The sequence below is a fragment of the Pipistrellus kuhlii genome, unplaced genomic scaffold (genome assembly GCF_014108245.1).
Source record: "Pipistrellus kuhlii isolate mPipKuh1 unplaced genomic scaffold, mPipKuh1.p scaffold_m20_p_2, whole genome shotgun sequence".
Lineage (NCBI taxonomy): Eukaryota > Metazoa > Chordata > Mammalia > Chiroptera > Vespertilionidae > Pipistrellus > Pipistrellus kuhlii.
Window position 1 is genome coordinate 50,870,254 of NW_023425515.1, and position 12,750 is coordinate 50,883,003.

At 36.0% G+C, this 12,750-nt stretch overlaps 1 protein-coding gene across 3 annotated transcripts in view; it reads right to left on the reverse strand.

The window, feature by feature from the left end:
• The window catches only part of SLC49A4 (solute carrier family 49 member 4), a 68,760-nt gene that overhangs the window by 23,105 nt on the left and 32,905 nt on the right, over nt 1-12,750 (reverse strand). For all 3 annotated transcript variants that reach the window (XM_036445773.2, XM_036445772.2, XM_045583943.1), the window contains exons 5-7: nt 10,715-10,823; nt 4,621-4,688; nt 772-899 (exon numbers count right to left, since the gene is read on the reverse strand). In XM_036445773.2, coding sequence (XP_036301666.1) covers nt 772-899; nt 4,621-4,688; nt 10,715-10,823 — 305 coding nt within the window. The remainder of the gene's footprint in view (nt 1-771; nt 900-4,620; nt 4,689-10,714; nt 10,824-12,750) is intronic.

Genomic DNA, 12,750 nt, shown 5'->3' on the forward strand with positions numbered 1-12,750 from the left:
TTTAAAGACGGAGGAAGGGAGCCACAAGCCTAGGAATGTGACAGAAAAGACAAGGAAACGATTCTTCCTGAGTCGGCCCACACTTTCATTTTAGCCTAAGGAGATCCAAGCTGGACTTCCAACGTACAGAAATGTAAGGTAAGTTTGTGCTGGTTTAAGCCACTACCTTGGTGGTAACTTATTCCAGCACCACAGAAAGCTAACACAGACCCCAATGATACTAATAACCCCAATAAAAACAACAACTATAAATGTTTCAGGTCAATTGGATAAGCTAAGTAATCTGCCTCTAATATACTTCCAGTTGATATTTCCAGTAAGTTTTGTTTTGTATTGATGATGTAATTATACTACATATAAAATAAATTATAGTTGCTGGCTCAAAGGATTTTACTGGAGTGTACTACAAACATCATAGCTTTTTGCCTTTGTTCATTTTCTTTACTGTTGTACAATGATGTAATGGCTATAAAGAAGATAAAAATCTTTGTATTATGCACTGATAAGAATGTTAAAAGCATATCAGCTTTTCCATGTTATACAGCTTGGGTTAAAGATAATACTTCTTTTTTATGTAAAATACCAGTGAAAACATTTTAGTTATTTATTGAGCTTTTTTTTAAATGGGATAATGGTTTGATGGCTGGCAAGGGAGACCTTTTTGTATATTAAACAATTACTTACAGAAAGCAAGAAAAAGTCCTACTGTCAAAATATATATACTGCTATGAACTAAAAATATTTATTCGAAGTTTAAAAGTCAGTGTTTACCTGTGGTTAAAGGCAGATGTGTAATGCTGTTCAAACAGGTGAGGGTGAACCATGTGGATGATAGTGTAGCCCCAGAAAACAGGAGGAGGAGAATTAATTTCAGCATACCCCTGATAAAATCTGCAAACCTAAAAACAAACAAACAAACAAACAAATAAAACACAACAGTCTATTAATCCTAGCTGAATTTAAAAAATACTGTTTAAATCTATGATACACTTTTATTTAAGGACTAAGAGCCTAGTGCATGACATTCGTGTACAGGTAGGGTCCCTAGGCCTGGCTGGCAATCAGGGCCGATCACTGCCTTCCTTCCCACGGCTGCTGCTTGCCAGCTGCTGGCCAGGGCTTTCTTTGTTCTATGCTGTCCCCTGGTGGTCAGCATTCATCATAGCAAGCAATTGAACTCACTTGAACTCGAGGGGACACTTTGCATATTAGCCATATATATATATATATATATATATATATATATATATATATATGAATGAAGATAGGCAATTTCTTAAAGAAATTTCCACACATTATTTTAAAAGCAAGTTTTAAATTTTTTTAACTGATACGTTTTTGGTGTGTGTGTGTGTGTGCATGCACACACACTCGCAAGTGTGTGCACATGCGTGTGTGCATAAGTGATAAATCTTACTTAGTGATAAATGATTTTTTTACTCTTACCAAGCACACAAAAGGTGATTTCCGTTCAGGATCTATAACTCACAGGATGGATTCTGAGCTTTTAAATACCACTTTTATTAATACTTTATATTTTTTCTTTAATTGCTAAATATCCTTTAATGAGTACATATTGTTCTAGTTTTAGAAAACAGGCTAACTTGTTGACATAAACTTGTAGAGCTGGCTTTCCCAAAATTCAGACTCAGAGACCAAATTTTAACGCTTACACTAGAGTCTCTGTGGTCCTATGTGACCTGGCCTCTGCCTCCACCCTCCCTTTGCTTTACTATGCTCCAGCTGAACAGCCCTGTTTCTGCTTCTCATACATGCAATGTTGTGTCCCCCAGCAATGACCTGTCCTGTCTGCCTGGAATGCTGTACCCCCATTCTTCACATGACCTACTCCCGCTTCTTCCTCAGGTCATCCAGGTGTCAGTTCAACAAGGCTCCTTTAAAACACCTCCTCTTGCCACCTCTTTATTTTCTTCATAGCATTTATCTCTATTGTAATTCCTCCTGTTTTTGCTTTTGTTTTCTGTCTTTCCTGTCAGACTGTAAGCTTTGTGAGAGCAAGAATGTGGCTCTGGAACAGAGAATACTATTGTTTAAACCTTGTGACTACTGTTTCCTAGCATTTTATGTTCTTAAAATCCCTGCTTTTCCCTCTGAGTTAATGTGAAACAAAAAAGCATCTGGTAAGAGATGCTTGCCATTTAGTTATGACCAGAATCTTTTTCATTTGTTAATTGCTTTTCCTCATCTGCTAACTGTTGATTGTACAGGCACAATCCTCTGGCTGAGCCAACATACAACTTTCTCTGTCCTTCAGAATCGTTTCCATTGTAGAAAAACAGATCCCACACTAAATTTGGCACTTACCATGTTTTCTCTTTGAAGCTTTAAAAATGAATTTAGTTTCTGTTGTAATTATGTGTCCATCCCTATCAACACTTTCAATACTATCTTTTGTATTGCAGTTATTTGGCATGATATTGTTAATCATGTCTGAAAGCGTTATCGAGACTAAAATAACTTCCTCTGAGAGCTGATGCCATCTTTTGGTAGGAAAAATGACTGCACCTTTGTCCAGTGACAGGTTTATTCTCAACTATGAAAGTTCACAGACAGAAAATTTTGATCTTGCAAATTCTAAAAAAGGTTCCATAGTTTGATAAAAATGTCCCTCAAGAAAATCTAGAAATCACATGATTCTTATATATATTTTTGGCCACCTGCCTATCTGACCAGGTATGAGAGAATAGAAGAGCTTTCTGGTACAACCAGAGCTGAGTGAAGTTGAACTGGGGGCAGTTTCACAGGCCGGATGACCCAAGAACAAACTAACCACTGGGATCTGCTTTTTGGAGACCTAGACCTTTCAAATGGGATAATACCATCAAAGTATACTGCTAGGACCAAAGCAGAACATTTAGGAGGGGACTTTGCCAACATAATTATAAAATAATCATCCAAAGAATTCATGTCTATAAGGAGACTGCAATCTAGGGGTCCCAAAAATTAGTGTTATAAATGTAATTTTTAAATTTATTTAAGGTCTAGGAGATACATATAATTGATTTCAGATCCCAGGGTAAGAGTAGTACTTTATAGACCCTCTATTTCAACATATTAAAAACAAACATGTTCTCATTCTAATTTTTCCCTTAATTCTATTTCTATAGAGTTAAAATGAAAGGTTTATGGAAAGAAAAGAAAGAGAAAGGAGAATATGAGATGTCATTTCTGATATATGTATAATGGTTCCCTCTAACTTATTTGGTGCTCAGAATAGAATTGAGTAAATGATGGATAGGAGATTTAATTAGAATAATTAGGTATGATTTTTTTCTTACCTATAATCAATTACTCTAATTGGCTAGGAGATTTAATTAGAATAATTAGGTCTGATTTTTGTCAAATATGATAGGTTAATGCATTTCAGTATCAATGTAATGATTTGCTACAAATTTTAGATTTTATTCTTATATTTTCTTAAATTATAGAAACCTCATAAAGTGATTTATGAATTAGTGTTAAATTATTCTTTCATTGTCCAAGAAACACTTAGCAAACTTTAAGATCTAGATAGCCCTAGCTGATTTGGCTCAGTGAATAGACCGCCAGCCTGTGAACCAAAGGGTCCCAGGTTCAATTCTGGTCAAGGGCATGCATCTTGGTTGCAGGCTCCTCCTCGGCCCGGGGCCCTGGTTAGAGTTCATGAATGGAGCAAGCAATCAATCTGCTTCTCTCATATTGATGTTTTTCTCTGTATTTCCCTCTCTCTTCCACTCTTCCTAATAATTAATGGAAAAACATCCTTGAGTGAGGATTAACAAACAAAACAAAGAAAAGATATATTATCCTGTGTCAATTAATGCTTGAGTGTTTAGATATTGAGGTGATTTACCCATCTTATTCATCTTCCCAAATATGTAATTAAATTCTTCCTTTCCTGGTAAAGTTGATTGCCTAACTTTGTTTCTGACTTAAATAGGGTAAAATTATTTGGGAAGTGAATGAATATCATCTCTTTGAAAAAACCGAGAGTAGTTTTTTTATAGGCTGTCACATACATGAGTGACATTTTCATTCTTTCCTTTTTTTAGAATAAATGAAACTTTTTCCCTCTCCTGACTCATTCTAAAAATGTATTGTCATAATGTGTTAAGATCATAGGCAGTTTAATGAAACTGGAAGTCTTTATGGACATTTTTACTCAAAATGGAATAACCATTGAGATACATGCCAAAAAAACCCAGAAGTAAATATATGCTAATCAGGACAGTGCCTTTTTATGGAAAGTTCTAGACATGCTCTTACAAATGATTGTTTTCAATTCTTGATAACTATCCATTTGCCTCTATTACACTATCACCTTTGGATTCCATTTGTAGATGTTGTTCTCTAATAACATAGAAAGAGGCAGTTCAATTACACTGGAAATACATTGCCAGGCTACAAAAACATTTCAGGACGTTCCACTCTTAAGGTTTCTTCTAGCAGAAAATTCTCCCTACTGTATGTCGACTTTCTTGTAGCCCCATTCTCTGACCTTTGCCTATTTTACTGTTCCTTAAATTTTAATGTTTACTTAGGGGAGCTGATTATTATCCCTTTGGGCTTTTTGTTTGTTGGCTTCTGGCTACTCAAATGTTTAACATAAAATGACCTTACCTTGCCATAGCTATTCCAACAACACAGCCCCCAACTATGGACCAAAATCCAATCCAGCCAGCATCTACCTGTTAAGAAAATGGCAAATACATTAATCATAAGACCATCATGTTGCAATTTAGAAGGCTTGAAAAAAAAATCCTCTATAATCAATATTAATAGCTAAATGACAACAAATTTAGGAAATGCCATTTAAGAAAACAAATCACATGAAGGGATTTGTGTGTGACTAAGTAATACAAATGTATCTCAGTAAATATGTCCTCGATTAACTTATCGGTGTCACATCATATAATCAATGTCACAACAAATATTTTTAAAATATATTCTACATGCCTAGCATTATAATAGGATCTCTTAAGAAAATAGAAAAAGGACAAAAGATGGTCACTGGTGGAAAAAAGTTTAAAAATAACCAACAGACAGGCAAGTACTAGGAAATAATTAAGTGCTAAACACCTAGCAACAACTAAAAATGTATTAACAGAACACAAAACGGGGAGACAATGTAGGATTAAGGGTTGAGCACCCAGGGAGACTGGATAGAGAAAGAGAATTTGAGCTGAGTTTCAACAGTCAGCTCTTGAGAAAACATTTCTGGCCCTGCCATGTACTAGCTTTGTGACTCTGGGAAAATTTTATTATACCTTCTTACCTATAAAATAGACAAATGAGATAATTTATGTATAGATCTTAGATCAGTGGTTGGCACAGTGGAAATGCTCAATAAAAGTTAGAGCTGTCATCATTACCTAATGTCTTAATCGTTTTTCTACCTTCATGGCCAAACTTATTCAGAGCAATCTACAAATGCTGCCTGTATTTGCTCATCATGCCTGTATCTTAAACTCTTATTATGACTTGGCTTCTGTCCCAACTCACACTCTAAGTTTCAGTTTTCTCACTAGTAGATGGGGATGATGAAGACTTTTTATTTAGAATTAAATGAGCTAATAATTGCAAAATGCTTGGTACATGTTAGCTGTTGTTACCGCTGAAATCCCTGTGTCCCTAACAATACAGATGCATTCTGTCCCCTCTTTCCCCTTCCCGCGTCCACCACACTTGCCTATCTTATTTCCCATTCTAGACTCCTGAAATGAAATCTGGAATGTCTCCACAATCTCTTCCTCCCTTACTGCCAGAACAAACATCCCGATCATTCCACTTCGCTTCTCAGAAACAGTTCCTGGCTTTCCTTGTGACTGCTGGGAGAAGCCCAAATCTAACCGGCATTTGAGAGCCGCCCAAACTAACTTCTACCTTTTTTTTTTTTTTTCTAGTCATATTTTTTATTACACCTGTGTCAGAAATATTCAGCTGTCTACCAAAATATATTATGTTCTCCTGCCTGGGCATTTGGCTAGATTACATGTCCCAGGCCCCATTCAGTTCCATGTGATCACATGACTAAGTTCTCATTAATGGAAGTGGCCAAACTGAGATGTGCCACCTCTGGGCTAGCACCTGGAACACAGTTATATGCCTCCTCCATGCTTTCTTTCCCTTCTGCCAGCTGGAATCCAGATGTGGTCACCCAGCTTCACCCATGCCTCTAAAGACAAGGCCCAAGGAGACAGAAGAGCTGCAAAGTGGAAGCAACCCAGGTGTCTAAATAAGAGTGAGGAAAAGACCTGTCCCAACGGTGAACAACTGTCCCTCATTACCAGGCCAGCTGTCCTAGATTGCTATGTGAATGACAAATGGATTTCTTGAGTCTCAGAATTTTGGGATTCTGCTCCAAGTAATACAATACTTTACACAAGTCCTTTGTTGTACCAGTGTTTGGTGCCAGAGCAAAGATAAACACTCTCTGGAAAAAAGAGAACACCCTGAAGCTTAAATTATCTCTACTTTTTTTTTCTTCTTTATACGATTGGGTTTTGGAGCAAGAGAATTCTCCATTCTGCAGAACTGCCCCTCTCATCCATCATCTAAGGCCCACATAATGCTATCAGGCTCCCGCTAACATTTCCATCTGTCCCTGAGGCGAGGGGGGTCCTGCACCAGGGCAAGAAGCACCATGCTTCTGACCATGCTGACCCTGGTCCTGCCAGGCTTTTGTGCTTTTCTGCTTCCTTTGCTTATGACAATTGCTTTAGTTAATAACATTCTACACAATAATTAAAATATTTTCTTTGTTTTGATCTGTTGCTTTCATTTAATTTTAAATTTCTCTTTACCTAATACCTGGTGTGATTTATGGTCTCTATACCGCTCAGAGTTTGTACAGAGGCAGATACTTGGAAGGATTTATAAGATGAAGCATAAAATCTTACAAAATCAGTCCTTGTCTGTTTGGCTCAATGTTTAGAGTGTCAGCCCTGGACTGAAGGGTCGCAGGTTCAATTCCTGGTCAAGGGCACCCACCCTGCCTGCCCAGTTGGGGTGTGTGCAGGAGGCAACCAACCCATGTGTCTCTCTCACAATGAAGTTTCTCTGTCTCTACCCCACACTTCCACTGTCTCTAAAACTCAATGGAGAAATATCGTCTGGTGAGGATAAAAGTGAAAAAGGATTTGCAGAATCAGAATCATTTAAATGAGTGCTGCACTTTTCCTTCTTGAAAGTGAGCATGCTTGAAATACCTGCCATCCAGAAAATAGGTTAGGAAATTAAGGAAGGCTTAGTTCTTATGGTGGAAGAATACTAAGTAATCTGAATTAATATTCTGATTGAGAACTTGGAAATCTATCTGATGGCATCAGAGAGCCAGAAAGGTAATAAATAATTATGGAAACATTATGTAGAATGTGAAGGGAACCCAGAGGGATAAACCTGGTACTTGGGGACTCTTTCCCCTTAGGGGTGGGGCATCTGCTGATTTTAAAAAAAGCAGCTAAGGGGCTGAGAAGTTATCAACAGCCTCACTGACACAGGGGGAAAAATGAGTTTGAGGCTTACTGTGGGATGAGGGGCCTTGTAAAAAAACTCCCAGGCTTCAGTTGGAAGCTCTAAAGGACTATACTTAAGAGTACTGTGACCTGGAAACTATACTCTGAGGGATGGAAGCCCAGCTATAATAATCCCTATTTCTGGAACCAAATTAAATGATCCCTAGACTCCTGCAAGAAAAACATAAGTTCTTTTTGGGTAAAAATAACATCATCTTGGAGCTTAAATTATCTCTACAACTTTTCATAGTGCTACTATGTCTAGCACTCAGTCAGAAATAATAGAACACATAAGGAGATTAGAAAACATCCATGAATACCACAAATATAAAAATACCCACAGGAGATCCAGAAAAGGGAATTATGAGATACAGACTTGAAATAACTATATATTTTTAAAAGTTAAAAAAATAAAAGACAAGCTCAAGCATTTTATAGAAATTTGGAAACTATGAAAAAATACCAAAATTTTTTTTATAAGTTAAAAGTACAGTTGAAATGGGTAACTCATTAATAGGTTTAGTAGCATATTAGACTGAAAATTAAAATTGGATTTGGAAGAAAGGCTGGATAAAACATCCAGTCTGAAGCAAAGAAATACAAAAGGATGAAAAACTCAGAATCGAAAGTAAGAGACTTAGGGAATACAATATGAAGGTATAACATATATAGTTAAGAGTTCCTAAAGGTTTAACTAGAAAAAATTTAGCATAGCCCAGCCAGCATGGCTCAGTGGTTGAGAGAGAATCATTGATAGGCTGCCTCCTTCACTCCCACACTGGTGATGAAGCTCACAACCCCGGTATGTTCTGTAACTGGGAACTGAACTGGTAATTTAAAAAATTACAATTACAATAGCTTCAAAAAATATCAAATACTGGGGAATATATGTAACAAAAATACAAACGGCTTCTTTGCAGAAATTTATAAAGTATCATTCAGAGACATTAGGGCCTAAGTAAATGAAGAGAAATACAATGATCATGGCTTGGAAGACTCAGTATTATAAAGAAGTTAATTCTCGCCAAAACCGGTTTGGCTCAGAGGTAGAGCGTCGGTCTGCGGACTGAAAGGTCCCGGGTTCGATTCCGGTCAAGGGCATGTACCTTGGTTGCGGGCACATCCCTTAAGATGTCACAAAAACTGTAAACAAGAGGAAGGAATGGATGGCATCAAGGATAGAGGGGAAAATAATTTAGAAACACATTCATGTGCACGAGGGCACTTCATTATGACAAAGATGACACTGGAGAGCAACGGGAAAGCATGATGTTTTCAAAGACTGAATTAGGTTAACGGGTATTTATTTATATTGGGGGAAGTAAACTCCTAACTGTAACAAGCACAAAATTCCATTCTAGGCATAAATATGACAGGCATAACAATAAAGCTTAGAACAGCACTGTTCAATAGAACTTTCCATGATGACGAAAATGTAATATATCTGCACTGTTCAATATGGTAGCCACAAGTTAAAAGTGGCTATTAAGCACTTGAAAAGTGTCACTGAAGAAGTGAATGTTTTTATTTCAATTCAATGGATTTAAATTAAACAGGCGTATGCTGCTAGTGGCTTCTATACTTTCAGTTCTACAAGCCAAATCGGTTTGGCTCACTGGATAGAGCGTCGGCCTGCAGGCTGAAAGGTCCCAGGTTCGATTCTGGGCAAGGGCATGTACCTTGGTTGCGGGCACATCCCCAGTAGGGGGTGTGCAGGAGGCAGCTGGTCAATGTTTCTCTCTCATCGATGTTTCTAGTTCTCTATCCCTTCTCCCTTCCTCTCTGTAAAAAATCAATAAAATATATTAAAAAAAAAAAAAAAAAAGGATTAACAGGGGGAACAGGCTTATGAACTTGGAGCAAAGATTTCTCTTACATTACAGTCTCTGCCAGCTACAGCCAACATCTAGAGACTATCTCCAAGTTGGTTTCTACTGACTACTTTTCTTTTTACTTTTATTTTTAAAATATGGGTCACATTTTCCTGATTCTTTGTATGCCTAATGTTTTGGTGTGGTTTTTTTTTTTGTTTTTTTTTAATTGTATAGTATAAGTCATGGAAAATAAATCTAAAGATTCCAGACTCTTTCATCTTGCTTTAAAATGGTTGATTTTTATGTTAGTAGACAGTTCAATTACTAAATGATCACCTTGCATTTGGATAGGCTTGATTTTGTGCTTTTACAATAGCAGAGAAGTAGAAACCAAGGTGTTTCCCAAGCCCCCTATCATTTGGTAGGACTCAACTGTATCCTCTGCAGACTTTTGTTGGGGCTTGGTTTTAGGCTTTGTCTCTGGGTTTAAGTAGGCTAGGTCTTACTCAATCTCGGGAAGTGTATCTACATTCTAAAGTTTGGCCTTTCCGGTGCCTCAGCAGAAGCCCAAGATGTTAATGAGGCCTTTCCACTACGGCAGGCCCCGGACTCCGAGAGCCCAGCATTGCTTGCCCTCTACTCTTCGTGTTCTGCTTTCAGCCCTGTAACAGTCTCTCTGTTAAACCACTGGTGGCTTAGCCCCTTACATGTGCAGTGCATTTCTCACTTGCTAAGGACCCCACACCACCAGTGAAATGGCTACTTTTATTTATTTTAATATATATATATTTTATTGATTTTTTTTACAGAGAGTAAGGGAGAGGGAGAGAGAATTAGAAACATCAATGAGAGAAAAACTGATTAGCTGCCTCCTGCACACCTTCTGCTGGGGATCTGCCCACAACCACGGTACATGCCCTTGACTGGAATCGAACCTGGGACCCTTCATTCTGCAGGTAGATTCGCTACCCCCTGAGCCAAACCAGTTAGGGTGAAATGGCTACTTTTAAATGAGATATCCTTATCCTGAGACTAGAGAGAAAGTGAGAAATTAGGTGTAGGAATAGCCATATATTTTGATCTTAATCTTCATAAAGCATAAAGCAAGAATATAAAGGATAGAGTCAACATAACTAAGATTTTCCTTCTTTATTTTTCTGCTTAGCAGCATCATTAATAACACCCAAATAAATGTGAAATTCATGACTTAACAAAATCCATGAAGAAAATAAATATTGTTTAACTATTTCACATGGACCTTGCTTTTGCAATAGTGATATACTATTGTTTTATCCAGGCCTTGAAGCTAAAACTAAGAACATGTAGATAATAATTATCACTTAAATGAACTAAAAATACCTTCAAATATTAAGATAAAATGCTTACTTGGCTAACATGCACTGGTGTTAAAATTAAGTCCAGAACTCCAGACCAGCCAGCAAATACACCGAGCGGTATGGCATATGCTAAAGCAATCATCAAAAATCTCACGTTGCTGTGAAAGAGAAGTAAAAAATATTATTGCAGATTCAAACTCTAGAATATAAACTTACTCATGAAAACAGTCATTTGAAAATTTGAACATTCGAATCAGAAATAAAAAATAGTTGTCAGTTGTTAATAAAATCAAAGTTCTTTAAATGTTTCATTTTTATAAGAGTAGCATTTTTTGTTCATATTGTTTAAAATTGTCAATGTTTATTATATCAATGAATGAGCAACCTATTTCATAGAATGACGTAGGTAGGTTCAGTTAAAAAAAGCTCTATTTGAAAGGATAAATTACTGTTGCTTAGGGGGGTACTAGACTTATCAGGTGAACACTTTATAAGTTATGTAAATGTCTAATCACTATATTGTACACTTTAAACTAATAAGTCAACTGTAATTGAAAAATAAAAATTCAAATGTTAAAAAAATATATACTTTCTCCTAGTACAAGTTAGAAAAAAGATTAAAAATAAATATATAATTTGTTAGTTTTACCGTTTTTAGAGAGTAGTTTTAATTTTCGTTTTATTGTTATCATTTGTTTTACTATTATTTTTTAAATAATTATTTAATAGGCAATACAATTAAAATGGCTCACAACCAAACAGGTATAAAAATATGGGAAAAATATCTCCCTCTAATCCCTATTGCCCTCTTCCCACAATTATCAATGTTATCACTTTCTTTGGTAACTTCCCAGAAATTATATAAAACATACAAGCTGATAAAAAATATACTATATATTTCCCCCAATCTTTTTACATAAGTGATAGCATAGTACAACCATTTGCTGAATTTTACTTTTTCATTTAAAGCTCTTCCATAGTCAATACATACAGAGCTTCTTCATTCTTTCTCATAGCTGCATAGTATTCCATTATGTTGATATATCATAATTTATTTATCCATCTCCATACTGTAATAAAGGCAATAGAATTTTACATTTTATATAATACGTAGTTTACATTTTTATATTTGTAACATAATTTTATTCCTTTGCTCTTTGTGTAGGAAGAAGGAATCATCATTTATGAAATAGTGTTGTAAAACCAAAGCAAAAACAAAAACTTGAAAATATATTAAAAAAAAAAACTTGAGTTAGAACATAGCTCTGGCTACAATTTACAGGAAATACAAAGAATAGAGAAACATGGCAAACTACACCATAAAGAAGCAATCCCCAAAATCTAGACCCTGGAGACAAAAGAATTGGCTCCTCAACAAATAAATTACAAGGGTAAGAGAGAGAGAGAGGAAAGAAAACCTATTGATTATAATGGGTTTGAGCCAACTGCAATATGTGAACCTAATTTGGATCCCGATTCAAACAAATTGTTAAAAAAAAAAATTTTATGACATTTATGACAATTGGAAATATAAACAATGATGTAATATTAGTAAACTATTTTTTAAGTTTTTAGGTGTGATAATGATACTATATTTGTATTATATTAAAGTGTCCTTATATTTCTAACATAGATTACACATATTGAAATATTTATAGATGAAATGACTTGTCATCTGGGATTTGCTTCATGATGCAGGAATGGGGGAAGTAGGTAAAGTAGAGCTAAAACAATATGAGCTAAATAGGCAACTGTAGATATTGGGTTATGGGGATATCAAAGTTGAACTATTCTACCTTTGGATATTTCTATAAATTTCCCAAATGAAGTTATTTTTTTTTTAAAAAAAACCAAACCTTACCATGTTCAGTGAAAATAGTAAAAAATAATGAGATACATAATGTACCATCATTTAGATAAGTTAAACACAGATACATTTAAAAATTACATGTATTGAAAAAGCACACAGCTGAAACCGGTTTGGCTCAGTGCATAGAGCTTTGGCCTGCGGACTGAAAGGTCCAGGGTTTGATTGCAGTCAAGGGCATGTACCTTGATTGTGGGCACACCCCCAATAGGGGTTGT